At 36.9% G+C, this 26,135-nt stretch overlaps 1 protein-coding gene across 4 annotated transcripts in view; it reads right to left on the bottom strand.

Moving 5' to 3' along the window:
- LOC128681832 (probable multidrug resistance-associated protein lethal(2)03659) overlaps nucleotides 1-26,135 on the bottom strand; it is a 52,292-nt gene that overhangs the window by 18,329 nt on the left and 7,828 nt on the right. For 2 of the 4 annotated variants that reach the window (XM_053766047.1, XM_053766048.1), the window contains exons 2-23: nucleotides 18,200-18,360; nucleotides 17,603-17,665; nucleotides 15,904-15,980; nucleotides 14,866-14,968; nucleotides 13,795-13,899; nucleotides 13,555-13,657; nucleotides 12,263-12,494; nucleotides 11,333-11,489; nucleotides 10,336-10,509; nucleotides 8,987-9,163; nucleotides 8,304-8,445; nucleotides 7,266-7,427; nucleotides 6,608-6,737; nucleotides 5,464-5,573; nucleotides 4,881-5,006; nucleotides 4,481-4,609; nucleotides 3,420-3,473; nucleotides 2,427-2,526; nucleotides 1,901-2,051; nucleotides 1,359-1,465; nucleotides 668-839; nucleotides 163-289 (exon numbers count right to left, since the gene is read on the bottom strand). In XM_053766047.1, the coding sequence (XP_053622022.1) occupies nucleotides 163-289; nucleotides 668-839; nucleotides 1,359-1,465; nucleotides 1,901-2,051; nucleotides 2,427-2,526; nucleotides 3,420-3,473; nucleotides 4,481-4,609; nucleotides 4,881-5,006; nucleotides 5,464-5,573; nucleotides 6,608-6,737; nucleotides 7,266-7,427; nucleotides 8,304-8,445; nucleotides 8,987-9,163; nucleotides 10,336-10,509; nucleotides 11,333-11,489; nucleotides 12,263-12,494; nucleotides 13,555-13,657; nucleotides 13,795-13,899; nucleotides 14,866-14,968; nucleotides 15,904-15,980; nucleotides 17,603-17,665; nucleotides 18,200-18,279 (2,781 nt within the window). In that variant the 5' untranslated portion in view covers nucleotides 18,280-18,360. The remainder of the gene's footprint in view (nucleotides 1-162; nucleotides 290-667; nucleotides 840-1,358; nucleotides 1,466-1,900; nucleotides 2,052-2,426; nucleotides 2,527-3,419; nucleotides 3,474-4,480; nucleotides 4,610-4,880; nucleotides 5,007-5,463; nucleotides 5,574-6,607; nucleotides 6,738-7,265; nucleotides 7,428-8,303; nucleotides 8,446-8,986; nucleotides 9,164-10,335; nucleotides 10,510-11,332; nucleotides 11,490-12,262; nucleotides 12,495-13,554; nucleotides 13,658-13,794; nucleotides 13,900-14,865; nucleotides 14,969-15,903; nucleotides 15,981-17,602; nucleotides 17,666-18,199; nucleotides 18,361-26,135) is intronic. The other 2 variants (XM_053766049.1, XM_053766050.1) reach the window with 1 other exon arrangement.

Below are 26,135 nucleotides of genomic sequence, written 5' to 3'. Positions count from 1 at the left end.
CCGCAGACAAATATTCGTGATAACATGTGTAAATATTTATCCACAATGGAAATCGAACTTAGGACCAACAGATTGGGTGGCCACTACGTCACAGAGGTCTGGATCGAGTGATTTGCGCTCGTCGCCGTTAGATTTCTATGGAATAAAACAACGGAAACTCACCCCTAAACAGTCAACTAGCGCCATTGGCAGCAATGTGTCGATCTGACCCATGTCCTTGGAGAATCGGTTCAGGATTCGTCCCGAAGGGTTGTGGTGGAAAAACCACATTGGCGCGTTCGTTACACCCCTGTGGAGACGTACAAGAATATATATAATTTTAATAAGTTTTGTCTGCGACTTCGCCCGCGTCTATTTCTCACAGGGGCAGTTAATTTTTCTGGGATGAAATGTACCTTATGTGAAAAAAACTACAGAGAAGTATCTCTGTAGTTTATTTCATGGAAATTTTGTGGCATGATATTGATGGACCAAATGTGTTTAAATTAGTTTCTTTTAGCAGTGGTTGTTCCGAAATGCCAGTAGTTTGTAGCTTTCCGAGAAATACTGTAAAACTTTAAGTTTGAATAAGTATCTGTGAAGGTCTAATTTTCGCCATAAATGAATAAATATAAACATTTTTTAAGATTTTTTTTTTTTTTACAAATTACCAAATGTGATATTTCACCTAAACATGGCATCGTGCAGACTGACAGACGCGCGGATGCACGTATTGTAGAACACGACCAACTTGTTCCACGTGAAGAAAACGCAAATGGCGATCAAGGAAGCGTAGATGTAGACGCACTGCTCTCGGGTCAAGTGGAAGTAGTTCGTAGGGATATCTGTGTATACCACCTCTGAGAAAAAAATTAATAAATAGAATTTAATGTTTAAAAAAAAAAATTAGGTACAGTCCAAGGGCACATCAACCTATTGAAATTAATTGCAAATTCACAGCCATTATCACGCCATAGAGGTTCGTGCAGGTAACTTGATGTGCTGTTGACTGTACATCGACAGGATACATGTTAACATCAAGTTAAACATAAATAAATGCGGTACTTATTCTAGCATGAAACACATTTTCCTACATTTATGTTTCCCGGGGCTTTGCTCCCGTCGGATTAGAAGTAACCTATGTGTTATTCCATGTTATATTCTACCCGTGTTCTAAATTTCATAACAATCCGTCCAGTAGATTTTGCGTGAAACAGTAAAAAACACACATACATCCTCACAAACTTTCGCATTTATAATATAAGTGGGATGACGTGTTATTTCGTACTAACATTATTATATAAGCAAACAAACAAACAAACAAACAAATTATGAATCTCTGTTAAGTAATAAATAAATTAATTAATTCAAAAAATTACCTGGTACCGAAGGAACTCCCGTACTATTCCCGATGGAGCCGTTCAATGCGCTAGTTTTGCTTCTAAATTCGGAGATTATTGCATTGTTCCGTTCTTCTAGATTCACCCTGAGGACAAAACATATATTTCATTATTTCTTCGGAATATGTTCTATCGAAATATATTAAAAAAACTAAACTTTTTCCATATATAAGGTAAGTAGGTAAGGTATAATCAAGGTGCAGACATTAGTCTACTTGAAATACCGATGGTCTACTAGTAATCTCATGGTCTACTCGAAAGACCGGTCTCCAAAACATAAGTTTCAATAAAGATCAGACATCAGTCTAGTTCAATCTACTTAAAATACTCATGGTCTACTGGATATATCATGGTCTACAGGAAAGACCAGGTTGTTAACTCAAAAATAAAAGAAATAGTAAGTTTTAATCAAGGTGCATACATTGGTCTACTCAAAATACAGTCGGTCTACTAAATTTTTGTGTGGTCTTTTGAGTAGACCACGGTCTGGTCTACTCAAAAGACCACACAAAAATTCTTACCACTCTTTGAGCCAAACGTCGGTCGCCGCATAAAATATCTGCGCCAGTATGAACAGCGCGAACAACAACGTCATGTAACATTTATTCCCGCCACTCTTGATGTATGAGAGGTACACGCTGCTGTCTACGGAGCCTTTGCTTTGGGTTTCACCTGGAATGAAACACCGTCTATACATCTGTGATGTTCCACGAGAAAAGCTACCTTATGGAGGGAAGTCGCTTAAGACGTTTTACTTGCTCATTGTTATTATAATGTGTATAATACGTAATCGTAAGCGACTATAACCTGAAATAACACAGAATACATATCCCGAAATTCCCACAGAAGGGAAGCCCCGGGGCGTAGCTAGTATCAAATCTTCCCACTTCCCACGTTAGGTGGGGTCGGCTCTCCTAATTTTTTGGCGCCAAGACAATCTGTCAAAGGTTGTCGGGTAAAAATTCTTCGCGGGTTAGTTTCCCTATAATGGTCGACCACGTCTTTTTTCTAATAGTAGCCAGTATGAAATATTAAAAAAATAATTACCTTCATATTTTGGATCTAGATTGTTATCCAAATCCATATTGAACGAAAGCTGTGACGCTTCAGACAGGGACCGCTGTGATCGAAGCTTGTAAGTGTGATCCTGATGGTAAATAACTATATATAAATATTATTTCAATAAATCAAAATAATTTATTCAGAAATTAGACTTTCATAGTCACTTTTTCACGTCAAATTATATATTATAATAGTAATTTCTCAATAAGCTGCAAAGAACTGTCATTTCTATTTTTTAAAAATTTGACCTTGTTTTTTATGTTTGTTATGTTACTGGGAAAAAATATATAAAAACAATTATGGTAAGCCGAAGGGCTTACCACAATGTATACAACTTCTTGCATGATAGGGACCAACACTTCAAATGAGTTTCTTAAGGCAATTCTTCTCAGCAGTGGTTGTAGTGTGTAATTTTGAGAAACGTTATGTTTAGTTTAGAATATGACGTGAAAAAGTACCTATAAAGGTCTAAATTTCTGAATAAAAAGGCACCTTGTTGACACACAACACATATGTTTTATTGTGTGCACATTTGACGGTACTAAAATCATACAAAATATTTAATTAATCGACAATCTGATATGCATATATTTGATAGAAACTAATAACTATGCAAACAGACACTATATTCGATCGTTTACTAAATAGATTACAATTTAAATGTAAAATATTATGCAATAAACGACATAATATTATACTAGGCCACGTATTACGCTAAATAATATCCTTTAATACTCTACGAGGCACAATCTTAATCCGAACTAATATTATAAATGCGAAAGTAAGTTTGTTTGTTACCTCTTCACGCTCTATCTACTCAACCAATCTTCTTGAAATTTCGCATACATATAGTTTGACGTATGGAGAAGGACTTAGGGTACCTTTCAACCTGGAATATTAATGCGGGCGAAGCCGAGGCCAAAAGGTAGTTAAATAATAAAAGTTATAAATTGTGTGTATTCAGTAATAGCGACTAACATTTATTTTCGAATCAGCTTTGTGTTCGTCTGTGTTGACCATCACGTTATATACCTTTTGGACATAAAATATTATTATTATTATGATGTGGTTCCGCCTTAGATTGAGCGAACTTTGGCTGTGCGCATATCAACTCTTTTGCTTCATAGATAAAAAAACAAAATGTCCGGTTTGTGCCTTGATATATCATATAAATATATAGGGACAAATCACACAGGTTGAGTTAGCCCCATAGTTACTTCGAGACTTGTTAGCGAGTGTCATGGGATGCTAACTCAATGATATAATGTTTTATAACATATACATAGATAAAAACTAAAAACCCAGGTCAATCTGAAGATCATTTTCCATCTTGACCTGACCGGGTATCGAACCCGGGGCCTCCAGTGTCCGCAGTCCGGCGTGATGACCATTAGGCCACAGAGGTCGACTAAACAGTACGGGGCGGTCCTAGGTCTAATGTGTATTCTCTCAACTCAAATATTTTCCCGGTTTCTCCCTTCATTAATCATTGGAGTGCAGGGTCCGCTTTCCTACTTTTTCGTCTCCACTTCTCACGGTCAACCACCTTCCACCATATGTCCATCAGTTCAACAATCATATTTCTCAATAAGACAAAAAGTTACTTGTCCTAGATATAATTTTAGTTTAAATTTTCCGAAATTTTGCATGCGTGAAGTTTGAAGTGCGGAGAAGGACATAGGGTACTTTCATCACGGAAAAATAAGAACAAAAAGTGTAAGTAGCGTTGGTGGTGATAGACCACCATTTGCTTCCGGTGAGGGAAAACATCGTGAGGAAACCTGCACACTGGTGGACAGTTTAGTTCATTGGTGTGTACGCGACTACCTGCCACTAGATGGCGGTAAGTAGTCGTAAAAGTCATGTCAGATGCCTTTAGGCGACTTGAATAAAATCTGACACCAGTATTAGCTATAACACACTCGATATGATGATGAACCCGAAAAAATAACTGTTCGCGTGGGAAAAAGCTAGAATTATATACTTAGTACAATTTTTGTCGATTACACTCTGGATGATTATAAAGAAAAGTTACTTACGATGGTCTCTTGCATAACTTGAGCTTTCGCCTTCTGCTTCTCCTCTTCAACCTTCTCTCCCATCTCAATAAGCTCCTTGAAGTCCGCCATGCTTGTTTTTAGTTCGTTATACGTGCCTTGCGCAACGATCTGTAATTTGGAATCAAATTAATTATATATATTAAATTAAATGTCCACAGATCCGCTATTAGAAAAACCTTCAACAAAACCCGTTGCGCAGTTTTAAAGATCTAAGCATACATAAAGACAGCGGAAAGAGACTTTGTTTTATTGATCAGCTGATTTTTTTGTCGCAATTTCAAGGTTGCTTTCGTACGAAAAGTTGTTCAGTGCCATCTACTGAACATGTAGATAAAATAATGCCAATGTATAAGATATGTATATATGTCTGTATACTCACACCCCCTTTCCTCATGACGCAGACGACGTTAGCATGCCTCGCGTACTGGACATGATGGGTGACCAATACTGTAGCTTTATCTCTTAGGAAACCTCTAATACACTCTTCGTATATAGCTTGGGCTACCTGTGTACAAAACGTAAGCGTAATTTTTCAAAGGTTGTTTAAACCTTAAGACCTTTAATTTGAATAATGTATTCATCGATTCATTAAAAAAACATTTTAAAGTGACATTACGACCTAAAAAACAAGAAATGAATTTTCAATTATTATTTTATATATGCTAGGTGCATCTAGACGACATTTAGTTCGTCGGCTGTTATTAGTTTTAGATTAAATTAAGCGAAAACATACTCTCACAATGGTCGGTCGTTGGATGGGTGACCGAAATTATCTTGAGCTACTCCGTGCTTCGGAGGGCACGTGAAGCCGTCGGTCCCGGCTGTATTTGCTGTCGTTAAAACCCGCCAATCCGCAATGGGCTCGCATGGTGGGTCATAGCTCAAACTCCTTACCCATCCCTAAGGAAGGCCAGTGTCCCAGCAGTGGGTAAGTTTAAACAGCTGTTGAAGCGAAAGCGTACCTTAGCATCGACTGCCGCCAAGGGATCGTCAAGTAAATACAGGTCAGCATTTTGATAAACACACCGCGCCAACGATATCCTAGCTCTCTGACCACCGGAGAGAGAAGCCCCTGAAAATAATCAACTTTAATTCATACTAGCGCCCCGCCCCCGGCTACGCTCGGGTAAGACCAGAATAAAAAAGTAGCCTATGATACTCCTGAAGGTTTCGTCTGTCTCTGTGTCAAGTCTCGTCAAAATCGGCGCAGTAGTTTTGAGTTTATTCATTACAAACAAAAATACAAATACTTTCTATTATTATATTTATAATCTAATTTTGAAAATAATAATGACTTAAAAACATTCTGAAATCGAGCGGTAATTGGCTAGTTGACTAGGTAAAAAAATAAATATAATGTGTAAACATATATGTGTTCAAATAACAATTGTCACGTAACACAATGATTAAATGTCACTTTAATTGAACAGTGTAATAATTACGTAAATTATTATTTTATCGTTCTCATTAAAGTGTATTAGGAATGTTTTTTTACTCCAAAAATCGTGACGTCACAACACATCACACAAGCTCCATATATTTTTTTTACATTAGTAAAAAATATCTGATCTGACTAATTGGAAAGGAGCCAATTAAATCGCTGCGCTGTCTCTGATAGACTTAGTCTATAAGAGACGCTCTTAACCACTGAGCTATCGGGGACCATATCAGTTCGGCAGAATTAATTCATCTCTTTACGTGTTCACGTACAGATTTTATTAGTGAATCTCACTATTAGTTTCAAAATTAGTTAAAAGTCATGTGTGATATATAACAAAATCATATATGTTTATCTAGTTTAAAGTTATTAATATTGTAGACGGCGGTGTCCATTTTAATCTCTCTACGACAATAAAAGCTTGTGGGAAAAACATCATTTTTTGTTCAATAAACTTAATTTTATTCGACAGAAAATATCAAGAGTACATAAAAAAACTATGTCTAGAAAGTGAAGAATAAAAATGACGGCGCTGTCTCCTGTTCGCTGGCAACACTGGGTGTTTATCAACCGATCTTGATCATTCTATTTCGACAAAAAAAAAGCTAAAATTCAGTTTTCTTCACTTTCTTGACAGACTGTAATTAAGAAGACAGCAGAATACTTGCCTCTCTCTCCAACAATAGTTTTGTCTCCATGCGACAGTATGTCTAAGTCAGTTTTTAGCTGGCAACACTTGATCACCTGCTTGTACCGCCGCAGGTCCATTTGTTGACCGAACAGGATGTTTTGTCTTACCTGTCGAGATTAGTTTTCGTTTAAAAGGCAACACTCAATCATTTATCTGTCAAACATAGGTACAAGGATAGAAGTGTCAAATGATAAATAGTAAACACTAACCATTGCGGGACACTTAACGTCTACAAACGTTATAACAATTACTTCCCGTATTTTGGAATAGCTACTTTACCATTATATAAAACCAAAAGCGAAATATATCTATTACTTATATACTTCAAGCCTAACAAGTAATAAAATTACGTGTGCTCGGATCCCTAGCTAGACTGTAGTCGACCGCGCGAGTGAATGAGTAGCAGCTGTCATGCCGCGTTCTTCAGTTTTTTTGCCGTAAAAAGGAATCAGGGACATCAAACTTCCTAAAAGATGGTGTTACATTCCACTTTTGAATCAATTGAAAGCCACGAACAGTCGAGAAACTTTTAAGATTTCATTATTATTTTTTTGCAAAATCAACAACTTCTCTGAGACCTTGGCTAGTTTTCAACAGGATGTTTTTCTAGATCCTTCCTGGAACATTATACTCACCGAGGCCTCGAACAGCCACGGCTCCTGGGCCGCGTAAGCAACCACCCCGCCGACCTCCAGATGTCCGCCCGTGGGCGCCACCTCGCGCAGTATAGCTTGCAATAGTGTGGACTTGCCGGAGCCTACTGTGCCCACTATTGTCGTTAGGGAATCCGGTTTTATCTGGTAAAACATTTATTGATACTAGAAAATGATAATAATATACGATACTCGTATAAATTTAAATCAGTTTTTTAACTGTACTATTTTTACAAATGTAATAAATAAATAAATAAATATATTAGGACAAATCACGCAGATTGAGCTAGCCCCAAATTAAGTTCGAGACTTGTGTTATGGGTTACTAACTCAACGATACTATATTTTATAACAAATACATATATAGATAAACGCCCAAGACCCAGGCCAATCAGAAAAAGATCATTTTCCATCATGACCCGACCGGGGATCGAACCCGGGACCTCTCGGTTCAGTGGCAAGAACTTTACCACTGCGCCACCACGGTCGTCAATACTTGAGTAAATTAAAATCTTTTTTTTTTCAACGTATTTTTTGACACTGGTTTTTATTATCGTCAGTATCTTGTTACATTCAACGCGTGACAAAAAATCATGTCCTTGCAGTGAACCGTTGAGGAGATCCCACGTCAGGAGCGGATCCTGAGTGACCTGGTCATGCTTATCATTATCACACATTGGCATGGATAATGTTATTTTTTATCGAATTCATTATTTTTAATAAAGCATTCCTCCTTTTTGCCTCTACCGCCATGAAGCCTGAGATTAGCGTAACAAAACTTACAATTTTGAAAATTCGACTGTGATTTTACGACCGCCCGCCGACATGACAAAGGTCCTATGCTATTTAAATTATAAAGATTTCTTTTTCAATAGAATTTCAAGCTTGGTATTCCTCAAGGGTTTTAGGTTCTATACAAATTAATCTTTTAATTATTATTTTTTTGCACATTTTTTTGTTATTGAACCTTGTTCAATCTTAAGACCTGCATTATTCATTAAAAAAAAAACAAGTACTTACCGTTAAATTTATGTCACATAGCGCAGGCACCTGTTTCTCTTCACCCTCGACCTTCCAATGGCTGGTGAAGTGCTTCATCACGACCAGATTCTGTGGTTTGGGTTGCTCCAAGTTGCTTTCCGACCGAATGTAGGCTTGTTGTCTGAAAAATATTAAGAAATTATGCGGAGATAAGACAGAGTAAATTAAGTCTACAGCGTACGTGTTAAAGCCCAATTTTCAATAAACGTCCTTCAGATATAATTCCACAAACACAATGCGTACGCATGCACGTGTTTTAACCTAAATTGAGAAGCGGTGGTGGTCCAGTGGTTAAGACTGTCCACCTGTGATAGAAACGTGGTTAGGTTCGAATCCTACACGCGCCACATGAGTTTGTATACCAAACTGACTCATATATAGTAGATTTCATAGACCACCACTCGCTTTCGGTGAAGGAAAACGTCGTGAGGAAACCTGCACACTGGTGGACAGTTTAGTTCACAAGTGTGTACTCGACCACCTCTAGATGGCGGTAGGTATTCGTAAAGTCAGTTCAGATGCCTTTAGGAGACTTGAATGAAATCTGACACCAGTGTTAGCAATGACACCAATAAACGAGCCAGTAGGTGGTCGTGACGTCATGTCAGATGCCTTTAGGCGACTTGAATGAAATCTGACACCAATGAATGACCTAGACTCACCCGTTGCCGATCTTTTCGAACACCCCATTGGTGGTAACGACTTCAATCTTCTTCAGATCGACCCCGTCCTTGGTATCGACCTCGCTCAGCAGAAGGAACTCTTGTATCCTCTTCAGACTCACGTACGCTTCTAATGTGAACGTTATGCCGAGGGGGAGGAAATCCACTAGAGTATATCTGTATAATAATAATATAATAATTGAGATATAACAGGCGTGTTCGTTACGGAACTAATAGGTAGTTAAAATGAAATACTTGGAGCTAAGAATTAGATAATTGTATTTTTCTTTGTTCTTACAAATTGATATCATGAAAAACAGAAATCGAATCGAATGACAGGAAAAAAAAAACAATAGAAAAACTAAATTTGTAGTGCGCGCGCAGGAATAAAATTGAAATTGTCGTGTTCGATAGCCATTGGCTGCCGCGCGAGGGGTCGCGGGCGGGACGCGCCTAGTGTTGTGGTGTACTGGCGTAGACAAGGCGTCATACCGCAATCTCTTCATACATATCTTCAAATACTTGAAATGCACCCATTTACTTGCACTTCCTTCTCCAGAAAGCTGTTGTGTAGCCTTTTTGTGTTGGCTTTGGTCCCACAAAAGCTTAGTCACCAAATTCTCAATGGATTCGAGAAAAGTACAGACGAAATAATAATAATAAAAACATTTATTTTCAGACTTTAAAAATATCCACAAATTTATTTTCACTTTATTTATTTTAAAATAAAATTGTTACTAAAGAAACTTGATAACGAATTGTAAGTAATCTTACAATCTATACGGCACATTGCACAGGGAACTGGTCATCTCGTTTATCATATATTTTTGTGTAAGTTAATTGTGTTTCACATCGATATATATTACAATTATACACAATTATAACCTATTTTGATATACCTTTTGACTTTTGACATTATGTACTTTTATATATTATTAGAAAAACATTGTAAGAAACGATAATGGTAAGCCCTCCTGGCATGGTACACTGTTCAAATGAGTTTCTTTCGGCATTTCTTCTCAGCGGTGGTCGTTTCGAAATGCCAGTAGTTTGTAGTTTGTGAGAATTAACTATTTAATATAAAAATTGACTCGAAAAAGTGCCTGTGAATGTCTAATTTCTGAATAAATGATTTGAATTTGGATTTCACAACAAAACACACTAAACTCCCATATACTCCCATATACAATACACCTAAAACTCCCTAAATAACACTATTTATTAGTAAAAACCACGTCAAAATCCATGCATAAATTTTTCAGTTTATCGCGAACAGACAGACAGACGGGGCAATGGACTTTGTTATATAATTGTATGTAAGGATTTATTGCAGTATGAAATTTTCATACCTCAACATTTCGTAGTAGGCGAACACGACGAACACCTTCGCCGCAGTCAGATCGTTGTCGAACGACAAATACGATATGATGCTGAGGAATATCGCGACCTTCGTGTTCAGCTTCACGCACGATATCATCACCGCCCGGAGCCAGGACATCTTTTTGATTACGTTCATCTCCTTTCTGAATAGGGGGTGAATATTTTATAAGAGTATATTACCTTCTTCAAAGTTAGGGGGTGAAAATGTTTGTAGGGTGGTCCAGTGGTTAAGACCGTCCGTCTGAGATTGAAAGGTCCCAAGTTCGAATCCTACTCGCGCCACACGAGTTAGTGTACCAATTTGACTCGTGTATAGTAGTTTTCATCGACCACCACTTGCTTCCGGTGAAGGAAAACGTCGTGTGGAAACCTGCACATTTGTTTACAGTTTAAGTTCACTAGTGTGTATGCGACTTGCCACTAGTTGTCGGTAGTCTCGATAGGTAGTCGTCAAAGTTGTGTCAGGTGCCTTTAGGCGATTTGAATAAAATCTGAAACCAGTGTTAGCAATAATACACTCGAAAAGAAACAGAAGAAGGGGGTGAATAAGTTATAAGCGTTTGTTCTTGAAAGTTAGGGAGTAAATAATTTACAAAGTGTTTAAAACGTGAGAAATATTGTATGACTAGCTGCGCCCCGCGGCTTCGCTCCCGTGAGAATTTCGGGATAAAAAGTATCCAATGTGTTATTCTAGGTTATATTCTACCCCTGTACCAAATGTCATCAAAATCCGTCCAGTACATTTAGCGTGAAATAGTAACAAACATACACACATCCTAACAAACTTTCGCATTTATAATATTAGTAAGATAGGATTATCGATGGAGATGTAGTTTCGATCTTCGTCGTGTTGAGAATGGTCTTCTAAAACATCGAAACTGTAGTCGACATGAGTGCCTATTCATGCACTATTCATGCGGGCGAAGGCGCGGGCAAAATATTAATAAATTATGTATATATACACACTTTCTGGCGTCCGCGATGATCTTAGCAAACGCGGCTTCCCAGGCATACATCTTAATGGCTTCTATACTTTGTATGACTTCGTTCATGAGTCGTATGCGGTTGTCTGTTCGTACTGCGGTTTTGCGACGTAGTTTGCTGGATATTTTGCCGAGGTAGCCTGGGAAAGAAAAATATTATTATTAACACACATACATTAATATATTTTCATTATACATTTGTGGCGTTCCAAGCGTTTAGGTACCACTTGGGTGGGTATAATAAAAAAACAGAGAGTTACTAAAATTGGAAAAAAACGTTTTGTATTTTTGTATAAATACCTATGTATGTATGTATGGACAAAACACACAGATTGAGTTATCTCCAAATTAAGTTCGAGACTTGTGTTATGGGAGACAATACAACAATACTATATTTTGTAACATATACATACATATACAGATAAACATCCAATAACCAGGTAAATCTGATTAACATTTAGTCATTTACAAATCAACCCATAAAAGGATGAATGAGGGGGGAAACTTTTGTATGAATAATACATGAAATGACAGGTATTGAACGCGCACATACCTTTATAATATATAATGTATATAATTATGCACCGAGAAAGTTTAAAAGTGTTTAAGTAGTCAAATATATGAAAAACACACAATCATTACTCATCGTCGGGCGACCTCGGTGACGCAGTGGTAAAGTGCTTGCCTCTGAACCGAGAGGTCCCCGGTTCGATCCCCAGTTGGGTCATGATGGAAAATGATCTTTTTGAAATGATGTTTATCTATATATGTATTTGTTATGAAATATAGTATCGTTGAGTTAGTATGCCATAACACAAGTGTCGAACTTACTTTGAGGCTAGCTCAATCTGAGTGATTTGTCCTAATATATTTATTTATTTGTTGTTTCAGATCATAGTCATAGTATTATTACCTTGCAATGGTATAAAGAGTAACAGGAAGGCTACACCAATCAGTGCAGCGAACCCAATTTGCCTGTACATGAGGTATATGATGAGGGTGCTCTCGATCGGAGTCTTCACGAGGTCCACCAGGAACAGAGACGCCATGTCGAACCTCTGCGCGTCGGTGGTCAAGAGGTTAATCACGTGACCAGCCAAACCTTCAGACGCTTTGCCCCCAACGGTTAAATCGAGGCGGAGCAGCTGGAAGAAATACATTACACAGTAACCTGTGGCGGATTCTTCGAGTAAAAGGCCAGGGTAGATGTTTGTTGCGTGCGAAACCGGGTGAAGAACTAAAGAGAAAGGAAGGCGGCCTAGCCGCGTACATTGCTTATAAAGCATCGAATAAGCGACATCTAGTATTATCGTCTGAAATTAGTTAGAAACGAATATGGCATATTACGCAAAGCTCAGCGCAGATGGCGCTACTGGTACAACTAAGGTACACAAAAATTGCCAATGGAGGCAAAAAGCGCCAATTTTCAATTTTGTTGCAGATTTACGACCAAAAATACCTTCTACGCAATCGTGGTGCGGGTTTGAAGTCCATATTTTAATAAGTCTTCACGTGTGAAGTGTTCGGAGCTTCTTTTCGCCCGTTAACTTGCTCGAAAATTTTACAGCGTGAGGCGTATCCCATAGTTTTCGAAGTATTTTTTATCTTATGGAAAACGATTTTTCCCAATATGGTGGCACCCGAATATGCTACATTGTTGTATATTTTCACAAACGAATGCTTACACAATGAAAGGATTAATAAAGTACTCTAAAATAAGCGTATTAATCGACATAGCAAAAGGCGGCAAAGCTTTTGTGTACCTAACATACAGTGCTGTACTCTGGCGGGATAAATGTGCAGTAATACTCCCTATTATTATGATATTTAAATAAAGCAAATATTATCTGTAAGACGATTATGCCTAGATGACGCTTTTTACAATTTAACCAAACTGTTATATATAAAAAGCATATTTTGTCACTATCGCACATATCAAGTCGCCTAAAGGCATCTGACATGACTTTTACGACTACTTACCGCCATCTAGTGGCAGGTAGTCGCATACACACCAGTGAACAGGTTTCCTCACGATGTTTTCCTTCACCGGAAGCAAGTGGTGGTCTATTAAAACTACTATATATGAGTCAGAATAGTGTACAAACTACTATGGCAGGAGTAGAATACGAACCTGAGACCTTTAGATCCACAGGCGGTCGTCTTAACCATTACACCACCACAGCTTCAGGGTAAATTAATAAATACCTTTCTATATATAAGCGAGCAGCAAGCGACTCTGATTTTCAGCGCCAGCTCCAATAGCCACAGTAGCATTGGATGCATCATGGCCGCATTGAAAGCCATTAAACTGAAATACATATACACAACATATTCATTTACATAGTAATAACAATATTTATGTATTTAACAATGGTAGTTGTATGAATGAATAAATAAATAAATCTATATATATATATAAAGTATGAAAAGTTTGTATGATCCTACCCAACAACACCGGCCGCATACAAATATGCTTCTGTGGTGGACACACCCCCGTGCGAAGGGGTGAAATAATTGATGAGACCCTCAAGGCACACTGGTATTAATAGTCTGGAACAAGAAAAAACTAAATTTTCCTTACATATTATACAATCAAAGTCCTTTACCGCGTCTGTCTGCCTCAAAAACTACTGCACGGAATTTCATGCGGTTTTTACCAATAGACAGTGCGATTCCTGTACTATGGTTTTACCAGTGAGCACCCGAGCGAAGTCGGCTGCTAGTACTAAATAATTTGTTCAAAATTCTATAATTCTTTCTCTTACTTGTCGAGTGCGTTAATGCTAACACTGGTGTCAGATTTTATTCAAGTCACCTAAAGCCATCTGACATGGCTTTTACGACCACCTACCGCCATCTAGTGACAAGTGGATTATGAAAACTACTAGATGACAGAGATATAGTACACGAAACAGCTTAGTATATAAACTTGAGACCTTTCGGTTCACAAAATTATTATTCAGTGGGCGAAGTGCGGGTTTGCATTACAATTCTCACCATTGAATCGATTCGAAATCGAAATCGATATCGAAACCTCAGTAATATAGACCTATGCTACAGAGTCGCCACACTCAATGTATGTTGACCAATCGTGCAAATTCTCTGACGAATTTTGATGAAATTGACGCACGTGTAGAATCTCTCTTAAGGGTTTAGGACAAAAGAAACCAGGATTCTAATAATAATGAGAAATGATTCATTAAAAGAGTAAAAGAACGCAATTGGCAGTGTTGCAAGAGGGCAGAGGCAAAAAGTTTATTTTTAATTGTGTGGATTATAAATAATACTTGACACTATCTCTCATCTGTCTCTCTCTCTCTCTCTCTCTCTCAGTCATAGAGCGTCGGAGCCGAACGTCCGCTTTCCTACTTTTTCTTCTTCACTGCGCACGGTCGTCACCATCGCCAGTTGTCAGACCATTGTCACGCATATCATCCTCGACGACATCAAGCCAGCACTTCTTGGGTTTGCCCCTTCTGCCAGGGCCGGGCGGTGCATGAAGTAGGTAAGTATTACCTTGTACTGCTCTCAAGTACCCCAAAAAGAGTATTCGCTATAACGAACGGCCAGCCGTGGATTTTGAGTACTGTTTTTAGTAGCGAGGGCTTCTTGCCTTTATCTGAAAACAAAAAAAATAATAAATCCATGACAAATCACACGTGAATCAAAGCCAAATGAGTTCGAGACTTGTATTATATACAGCGCCCCGGCTTCGCTTCCGTGAGAATTTCGGGATAAAAAGTACCCTGTGTGTTATTCCACGTTAAACCCGTGTACCGAATTTCATAACAATCCGTCCAATAGATTTTGCTGGTAAGAGTAACATAAACATACATACACACATACATCCTCACAAACTTTAGCATTTATAATATTAGAAGGATTATACATACATATATATTTGGGGGTATAAAAATAGATTTATTTATATAGGAAAATCTATATCGATCGTTGGGTATATAATATAGATGATTTTAACATCAGCTTTTTTTTATTATTTTATAACTGACTATAGTGCAGTAGTGTTTTTAAACGTTCGCGCTTTGACAAGGACAAACCTTTTTTAATTAATGTTGCTGACGTTTCAACGACCTTGCAGTCGCCGCAGTAGCAAACAGAGTACACACACCGTAAATATTCCATTCTGGCTGCGACCAGTGCTAAGTCCCGTTGATATACTTATATTTATATTTAGTTGCCCGGGGCTTCGCTCCCGTGGGAATTTTAAGATAAAGTATAGCCTATACTTAGTAATCTTGGATAATGTAACTTTTTAATGGTGAAAGAATTTTTGAAATCGGTTCGGTAGTTTCGGAGATTATTCGCCTCAAACATACAAACACACAAGTCACAAACACCTCTTTATTATAATAGTATAGATGTAGTTTAAACATAAGTATATTGAAAGTTTGAAAAAATCCGTGAACGATTATTAAAAATTAAAATCAAAATAAAATAATTTATTCAGAATTACGGCCTTCACAGGCACTTTTTCACGTCATATTCTAAAAGCTAAAAAGTTTCCAAAGCTACAAACTACTAGACAATTCATACCTCTTTTTCGCAGCTGTTCACTCCAAATCTCTGACATCACGTCACCTCGGGGCGTTGCCTGATGGTAAGGGGCACATCTGGAAGGTAATATCATCATCAGAGCCATTCATCATCGTATCGAGTGTGTTATTGCTAACACTGGTGTCAGATGTTATTCAAGTCGCCTAAAGGCGACTAACATGACTTTTACGACTGCTTACCGCCATCTAGCGGCAGGTAGTCGCATACACACTAGGGAAATAAACTGTCTACCAGTGTGCAGGTTTCCTCACGACGTTTTCCTTCACCGGAAGCGAGTGGTGGTCTATGAAAACTAATACATATGAGTCAGATTGGTATACAAACTCATATGGCACGAGTAGGATACGAACCTGAGACCTTTCGATCCACAGGCGGGCCTCTTAACCATTACACCACCACCGCTTCAGAGAAATTGTCAACCTTGAAAGTGATGCTGACCAATTTCTGTTTCACTCTCACCTGTGTATGTTCTCGGTTGCGTTCGGGGCTGTGAAGCCGCGAAGACTTTCATTTCTCATGAACGCTTGAAAATAGCCAGAATATTGCCTTATCGTGATAAAAAAGTTTCAATTTCTCCGTGGTGTGTAAATTTGGATTTTATGATGATGATTATAGAGTTGATATTCATTTGTAATAAGGAATATTAGGGGAAAGATCACATTTTTGTATAAAGCGCCTTATCTCGTATTTGTATATCGATGGGTAATATATACTTATCAATACCATTATACTGATATCTCTATGTGGGTTATTCAGCCAAGGGAAAATAAATTAATCCTACTAATATTATATTTGTTACTCTTTCACGCAAAATCTAATGGACTGATTGTTATGAAATTTGGTACACGGGTAGAATATAACCTGAAATAACACATATAGTACATTTATCTCGAAATTTCCACGGGAGCGAAGCCGCGGGGCGCAGCTTTAATAACAATCAGTGGGCGAAGCATGGGTTTGTATTTCACTTCGCACTATCGAATCGATTCGAAGTGAGAGGCAGCGAACCAATCACATTGCGGTGTGATTGTCGTTCCGTCACAATGGCACACTGTGATTGGTTAGCTGCGTCTCACGGCGAGTCGACTCGATGGTAAGATGTAAATTGCAAAGTCACACTACGCACACTGTCTATTAGATTTAGCGTGAAAGAATAACAAACATACATCCTCACAAACTTTCGCATTTATAATATTTGTAGGATAAAGATTTTAATTTTATCCTACAAATATTATATAAATTATGTTTTGGTGAGAAAACTTTAGCCATCATTTGGGCCCCAAACTAATATTTACCCTCTTCTTCATAGTCGTATTCCTCATGGCTGAGGGTCGTGGTTATGATATGGAATGAAACACTCGTAACAATTTTCTTGCCATTATTAATGGAGTGGTTTGCCATTGCCTTCTCCATTTCACACACAAGTTAATAATAATCAACCAGTGTGCAGGTTTCCTCACGATGTTTTCCTTCAGCGAAAGCAAGTGGTGATCGATGAAAACTACTATACATGAGTCAGATTGGTATACAAACTCGTGTGGCACGAGTAGGATTCGAACCTGGGACCTTTCGATCCACAGCAGGCGTCTTAACCATTACACCACCACCGCTTCCTAATATTGATAAGGCACGTTACGCCACTGAAGTTAAAGATCAATGTACAACTGGTACAACTTACCTATACATATCTGATATGCTGAGCTGACCTTTCCTCCCCTTCGCGAATATGGGCCATGTATATCTGTAACATACAATATATAGTTATTTAGGAAACCCTTCGTTTACTGTCAATATTATGACAAATCAATCAATTCATTTATTTGCATAAAATGTAAGTACAAAATATCATAATAATACGTCCCTTATACATTTCACCCAAGTATGGAAAATTACATTAAATAAAACAGATAAAATACATAATTATTATAGATTAATGGTTAAGACACCCGCCTGTGGATCGAAAGGTCTCAGGTTCGTATCCTACTCGTGCCGTATGAGTTTGTACCATTACCATTTTGACTCATACATATATATGTATATGTTATAGAACATAGTATCGTTGAGTTAGTATCCCATAACACAAGATTCGAAATTACTTTGGGGCTAGCTCAATCTGTGTGATTTTGTCCGTATTATATTTATTTATTTATCCATGAACGACCTGCGACTTTAATTATATCGTCCGCCCGTCTGCAGGTCTGTCCTGTCCTAGGCGATAATCTGCCGTCACACCGAGTTGCGAGTGACTATTCAATAGAAATCGAAAAATACTCACAGAAAACAAAGTTTCGCCAATAGGTTACTCCTTTCCCGCGGGTTCTGCTCCCTAACTGTGTCGAAGTACCCAGGATCCATTGTTTAATATAATGACACTAGTCTAAATTAAAAATATCACTTGTTAACTATGCTTGTTCAACTATTTATAGATTGCGTGATCTGTAACAAAGAGAGATTTATCTTTACACATTATAAAACAAAGCGGTAAACTCATAAAACTACAGCACGGATTTTCGTGCGGTTTTCACCAATAGATAGTGTATTTATTTGTACCCGGGCGAAGCCGGGACGGGCCGCCTGTCGTTTATAAAGTTTAATTGTTGACACAAGCTTTTATCGTCGTCGAAGAGATCATAAACGTCATACATCCGCGCTGTAACGTTGGGAGCTGATTCAGAGTGCATCGTCACGTCATGCATATGCACAATAATGCATTGTTATCCATACTAAACGTGTGTACATAATATAATCTCAATCGGTTGAATATAAGTGGCTTCAAAATTGAATTACAAAATTCCACCCGAACATAAAAACATTGCAAGTTGTATAAAATTTTGTAATATATTCGTTGGAGAGCTTCGGCATAATTTAATGACATAATTATAACATTTTTACATAATTATCATCTAAACAAGTGTAATATATATATATAGAACCAACAAGTGTTCAATAAATTATTGATCAGATAACAAAAATCAAAGTCATGTAATTATGTAACAAATTAATTAAAATAATTGCAACATTAAGTAATTATAATTACTCCAGTGTCGGTTATCTTATTAAATGTCCGACCAATCAACATTGACATACATTAAGTTCATTTTGGTGATAGTCTTACTAATATTATAAAAGCGATAGTTTGTGAGGATGTATGTCTGTATGTATGCTACTCTTTTATGCAAAATTTACTGGACGGATTGTTATGAAATTTGGTACACGGGTAGAATATAACCTGCAATAACACACAGGCATTTTATTCCGAAATTCCCACGGGAGCGAAGCAATCAGCGACTTCAGTAGATCTCAATGTCTCAAAGGTAGCCAGTAGTTGTAGCTTTTTGAGAACAAAAAGAAGTCCCCCTTTCCTTGTCTGTCTGTATGAACGAGTTAAACTCAAAAACTACTGAGAGGATTTTTATAGGTACGGTTTTCATCAAAATAAAGTGTGATTCTTGGGGACGGTATTTTGATATGAATTTCAACTTTATACATCTAAGGGTTCATTAGAAAAGTCTATTGATGATGTGATCCTATAAGGGCTCCGCTTTTAGCTTTCGAGGTTAGCTACTGAACTCTAAAAACTATCCTATAGCAAGGTCGGCAAAAAATAGGCCAATAAAAACCAACATTGATTGGTGCGTCGGAAGCCGCGATTAAAGCTAGACGGTTTTCGACACGCGTTGCAAGTCGTATCGGGCACACACTTGCGATTTTCAGCGCGACTAATCGCAAAAATCTAAGTCAATATCCCAAGTGAAATCGTCTGAGTGAATTGATTTCGAAGTTAAATTAGGCCACACTTAAAGACCATTTTGGTACCATTATTATTAGTTTATTACTTACTGCTTGATTGTACTGTGCTATGTTAGAATGAAATAATTGTATAATATTTTCATTCTTTTAAAATTCGCACAAAGTAGTGATTTTTTTTTATTCAATCATTTATGCTTGACTGCGTAGTGTTTGCGATTCGATTCTTCGCGTTATATATCTTGCCTGACAGAATACTCCTCTCTTTCCCTCTCTAATAAAAGAAGAACTATTTAGACAGGTACATAACTCTTAGGCTTTCTGCGTCTACCTATCTCTATTTCCGCGCGGAATAATATCACCAATTTCAAAATGTTATTTGAACTTAAGGTTTTTTTTATTGGCGCTATTTTCTGTAGAGTAATCTGTCAGCTCATATTCGTAGCAAAAACTACGACAAGAATTTACGTGATCGGCCTACAGTGGTAAGTGTGCGGTGCGGAGTATTGTCCTAAGTTAACCTTGACCTGTATCTATATGTTGTGGACCAGGTGATTAATAGGACACTGTAAAAAATGCCCACCTTGAATGAATAATCCCAATGGCTACCAGAAAAATAAAACGAGTGGGCATTATTATAATGTCGATTAGTGTCAAACACGTGTACTCGGGCTGACTTGATGGCAGTTTCCGATGAAGCCGTCGAAGTGGCTCGGTTCTGGCAAGAATATATTTAGGTAGCACCCAATAGAGCGTTGATTTGCCATCGATACGCGAAGAAAAAGATGAGACAGAAGAATTAAAACTAGTTCCGGATCCATTGACACGCATCCCATGTGAATCTTAGCAAAATTATGTATTAACACTAAACAACAGAGGTGGGTTTAACGGCTTCAATAACAGACTTAATCGTTAAATTATTTTTTTAAAATTAGCTCTTCTTAACTGCTTAATAGATTATATTCTTTTTTTGGTTGAAGAAAGATGTTACATTAAAAAATTTTGTGTTCTAATAATAGTTTTAAATATACTAAAACAATTTTCGTTGCTACTAGTATATGTAGCAGAATTTAATTTACTGTTATTTTTCAACTTGTTATTATTACGACATTACGAATTTTTGAAACGATTTCAATTAACTAAAATTTCTAATCGAATTAAAATTGCCCGAGTGTTAAAATTTTAAGCGTAAGAAGTTAACGATGGTTGCTTGAATTAATTAACCAATTTTTGTGCTTAAATTAAATAATAGTATTATGTTTAACATTGACGACCTCGGTGGCGCAGTGGTAAAGTGCTTGCCTCTGAAACGAGAGGCCCCGGGTTCGATCCCCGGTCGGGTCATGATGGAAAATGATCTTTTTCTGATTGGCCCGGGTCTTGGATGTTTATCTATATATGTATATGTTATAAAATATAGTACCGTTAAATTCGTATGTCATAACACAAGTCTCGAGCTTACTTTGGGGCTAGCTCAATCTGTGTGATTTGTCTTAATATATTTATATATTTATTTATTTTATATGCTTATCGTTTAAACGCCCATGTCTACTAAACAACAGGTATTAAACGCGAACATACTTTTTTTATGTTGTAACACGAAACTTTAAAAGTAAGTTATTTATGGCAAAATAATATATGTTTTCTTGCGTTTAATAAATTTATGGCAAACGAAGTCTTAACATTATTATTATCATCATTATAGAGACAATGCCACATCGACGCCATTGTTTTACGTCATTTATACGGTAACCGTGTCATTAAACTAATTGATTTTATTCGGTTTTGTCACGTCCTAATAAGCAATAAGGTTCCAAATCGATTGTCACAAAATTTCATGTGCAACGGATTTCAGTATGAAAAATTTAACTTGCAATGTATGTTCAGGTGGAAACTTTTAACTCGATTTTAAAGCAGATATCTTCAACCGATTGAGCTGAAATTTTGTACACACGTTTAGTTTGAATGACAATGTATTATTATAATAAGCATGAGCTGATGGTGCACCCGAGAACGGCTCCCGACGAGGGAACTCCACAACAAATTACAGCACGGACGTGATATCTTTTTGTCACACATTGAATGTAATAAGATCTCCCTGACGAAATAAATTTCTAAATAAAGGCTTGTGTCAAAAAAGACATTTTTGTAAAAAAAATATTACTTAATTCAGTTTGGTGACTTAGTATGTACCTGCGTAAATCAGATGAGCGATTTTGGGAATAATCTGGGGGAAAAAGATTCTCGTGCAAAAGTCTTCATACTAGTTCTCAATTTTGTAAAGGAAACATTCAACGGTGTGAACCGACGACGGGTTGGTGCGGGTTAGCATTTCACTTCTCACCATCGAATCAATTCGAAATGAGACACAGCAGTCCACAACCAACCACCAATCCAACCAATCACATTGCAGTGTGGTTGTCGTTGCGTCACAATGGCGCAATGTGATTGGATCGCTGTGTCTCATTTCGAATCGATTCGATGGTGAGAAGTTAAACGCTAATCCGCACTTCGACCAGAGAACATACGTCTTCACAAATAACACGATCGAAGATGTCCAAACGAATGCATGAATCGAACTAAATTTTGAATTTTCTAAAGACCTTAAAAAAAAATTAGAAAAGTCACAGTTTGTGTCAATTTTTAATTACTTTATTTTTTTTTTTACTAAACACTGTAATAGGATGTACACGTGTACCTTTGTATTGTTATTTAAATACGACGACGGTACACGTGTACTTGTACCGTTGTTTTTAAACAACAATAAAAAAAATATATAGTTTAATGAAAAAAAAAAAGACATTTTCACACAAAATAAAAACCTACACACAAAAAATGTATGTCTGAGAGGTTGCTTATGTTGTGCAATCAATTTGCCGTTTACCTAATATTTTCACAACAATATTGACGTCGGCGCCATGTTTAACTGAAGATTTACTCATAAAACTGTATTCATAAAACAATTAGTAGCGCTCGCTTTATATAGATATTGTTCATGTTTATATGATGCAAATATTTGTCTATATTATAATTATCATTATATATATACTATTATTATAAAGAGGTAAGCGTTTGTCAGTTTGTATGATTGAGGCGGGTAATCTCCGAAACTACCGAACCGATTTCAAAAATTCATTCACCATTAGAAACATACATTATCCAAGATTGCTATAAGCTATTTTTTATCTCAAAATTCCCACGAGAGCGAAGCCCCGGGCAACATCTAGTATATTATAAAACAAAGTCATCTGCCGCGTGTGTCTGTTCGCGATAAACTCAAAAACTACTGAGCTGATTTTCATGCGGATTTCACCAATAGATCGTGAGATTCCTGGGGATGGTTTAGGTGTAAAATTATTTATGTTTTTACTTGAGCGAAGCCGGGACGTGCTGCTAGTTAGAGAATTATTTTTACACACCTAAACCTTCCTCAGAAACCACACTATCTATTGGTAAAACCGCACGAAAACCCGTGCATTCGTTTTTGAGTTTATCGCGAACAGACAGAGACTTTTTATAATTTGTAAGGATAACGAATCTAACGTTCATGTTTACTTGGCAACAGTAGATGGTTATACGAAAATTTTACTTTACGCAATGAACTTTGTACATAGCACATATAAAATCTTATTTTATAAGCCAGGATTTTATGCTTTAGGGCTTATAGCATAGAATCGAATTTTACGTCTCTCCCACATCCAAACAAAATGAAATACCTACCTATTTACTTTTCAAATAAAACAAGTTAAAAATGCACTTTTTCAGTGTAAATCGTTTTATAAGACATACAAGTAGCGCTGAGAAGCAAATAGCCATTCGAACAATACCTTCCGTCAAACACGTATAAACAGTGTTTGGACAGACAGACATACGCATTGTTTTGCAAGCAGCACCTCCTATACATATACTAGTATACCTACGTACAGACACAGATGTGTCAAGAGTAAGGTTACAATATATCAGGATTCGCTTTGTTCCGAGATATCATGCAAGCTCCACACTGTCGTCGAACAGATGGCAAAACTTTGGCGGAAACTTTTGCAAAAACCAGTAATATAATGTTTATATTATATATAATACTAGCTGATGCCCGCGACTTCGTTCGCGTGGCCGAACAATTGTTGGTAAGGCGTCAAAATTATTCTGGAAATTAAACTGTACAGACAAAGCGTGACGATTAATACACAGTGCATGCTCATCAGACTGAAAAACTTTTGTTAACGCGTCATTTATATATTTCCTATAGTTTAGCTGGGCCATTGTAGGTCTCCATCAGGTGTTCCAGTTTTCAAAATCATTTATACCCTATATGTTGCCCAGGCTTAATAGCTATATAATAACAAAAAAAGTTTCATTCGAATCCGTCCAGTAGTTCCGGACATTAGCGTCTACAAACCGACAGACATACAGAAAAACAGTTTTTTTCTTTCTTATTTTATTGCTATGATATGACTCTATCGCCAAATTTTATTTTTATGTAATATGTATACATTTAATGTACAGGTTTTTTTTTCTACCGTTTTATTATATGTAGGTATTGATATTATATATTATATAATGTATGTTAGTATATTTGTACTAACTATGCAATGAGCACGCATTCACGTTGGCAGGTCGGTGTTCGACGACAGTGTGGAGCTGACACCAGGAATTTCAGGCAATTGTCATGCCGACTACAAAGTATGTGTATTTCCCACGCAATGACGTGTTTAATGATTCAGCAGAGATAGAGTCATATGAAAACGTTTCGTGTAAAGAATATTATAACATATTAGCCCCCATGGGAATTTCAGGGTAAAAAGTACCCTGTGTGTTCTTCCAGGTTATATTCCACCCGTATACCAAATTTCTCCTTTGTACCTAATATTCTCTGTAAGCACATGTTTGGATTACAGCCTGTTTTCTTTGTATTTTATCTCTATGAATATTTTATATTTGTTGTAATCTGTTTTGTGCGTGAATAAATAAAATAAATAAATAAATAAATAAATAAATAAATAAATAAATTTCATAACAATCGGTCCAGTAGATTTTGCGTGAAAGAGTAACAAAAATACACACATACATCTTCACAAACATTCGCATTATTCGTAGGATATATTCAACAATATTCACCGGCAAACGGTTATGTACCTACGTACGTATAGGCGTTTTGAATGCATGACCTTGGATATGTCCCAATTTTCACAAAAAGACACACAATAATTGTACACAATGTCCGCTAGTGCGTCACACATGGCTCGTGTAAGTCGTACGAACGAATATTGGTATCTTTTATTTATTTATCACAAACTATTGTCTATTTGTTATATATTATCCTATTTATGTACCTCCCATTATATTAAAATTGTTTCACTACACTTGTACGAGAGGCGGCTGAGCTGACTGAAGTTTTGAGCCTAAGGTATTAAAAATGCTGATAAAAATATACAAAAAACGTATTTTTCAATATAGTCTCCCTGTATTTCAAAGCACTTCTTACATTTATTGTAAAGAGCTTTTAATCCGGTGAAAAAAATATTCGCCGTTTTTGTCTTCAAAATGTTCATCTACGGCCATTACGGCCATCTTCATTTCTTTTAGTATTAGTAATATATATATATAATCTTCATAAGATTCAACCAGTGTGCAGGTTTCCTCACGATGTTTTCCTTCACCGGAAGCAAGTGGTGATCGATGAAAACTACTATACATGAGTCAGATTTGTATACAAACTCATGTGGCACGAGTAGGATTCGAACTTGGGACCTTTCGATCCACAGGCGGGCGTCTTAACCATTACACCATCGACTGTCAGCTATACAACTGTGACAATCGCATCCAATTCCATCCGGTAGTTTCTGCGTGATAAAAAAAAATATTTTGTCTTCTATTTCGTCCCATAAAGACCCCCACATGTATATTTTTCATTAATATCTCCTATGTACAGTCATAGCCCACCTAAGGCTTTATTATATGTATATATACATAACGCTTTACATACCTAAGGATTTATTATATGTATATAAGAAACAGGTGTCTATGTAAATGACGATAACACAAAGTAAATACTTGGGGAAATATGAAAATACTAAATACATATAATAAACACGTGTGTTTTCCTTGAATCCGAGACACTGTTGACCCCGAAACGAAAACAGATGATGTTACACGAGATAACGCGTTTGATATTGTTTTTAAACAAACCGTTTGACCCGCAGAATCTTTGGGGTTCCGTGGCCGAATGGCAAGAAACGGAACTCTCGATTTGTTCGTCGCCTCGCCTGTGTGTATGTCACAGCCACTTTGTTCCGAAACTATTAGATCGTAGCGTTGCCAGATTGTTTTTAGAACAAGAGGGATTTTTGAAACTTAAATGAGTATAAAAGAGGGATTATTTCGTCGAACGCGGCACGTAATAGAAAAAAAAACCGTAATAGTTTTTTAATTTTTTTTTATTATAAACTCAAAATTTATGTTTTTAA

The sequence above is a fragment of the Plodia interpunctella genome, chromosome 28 (assembly GCF_027563975.2).
Source record: "Plodia interpunctella isolate USDA-ARS_2022_Savannah chromosome 28, ilPloInte3.2, whole genome shotgun sequence".
Taxonomy (NCBI): domain Eukaryota; kingdom Metazoa; phylum Arthropoda; class Insecta; order Lepidoptera; family Pyralidae; genus Plodia; species Plodia interpunctella.
This window is presented reverse-complemented; position numbering and strand designations above follow the sequence as displayed.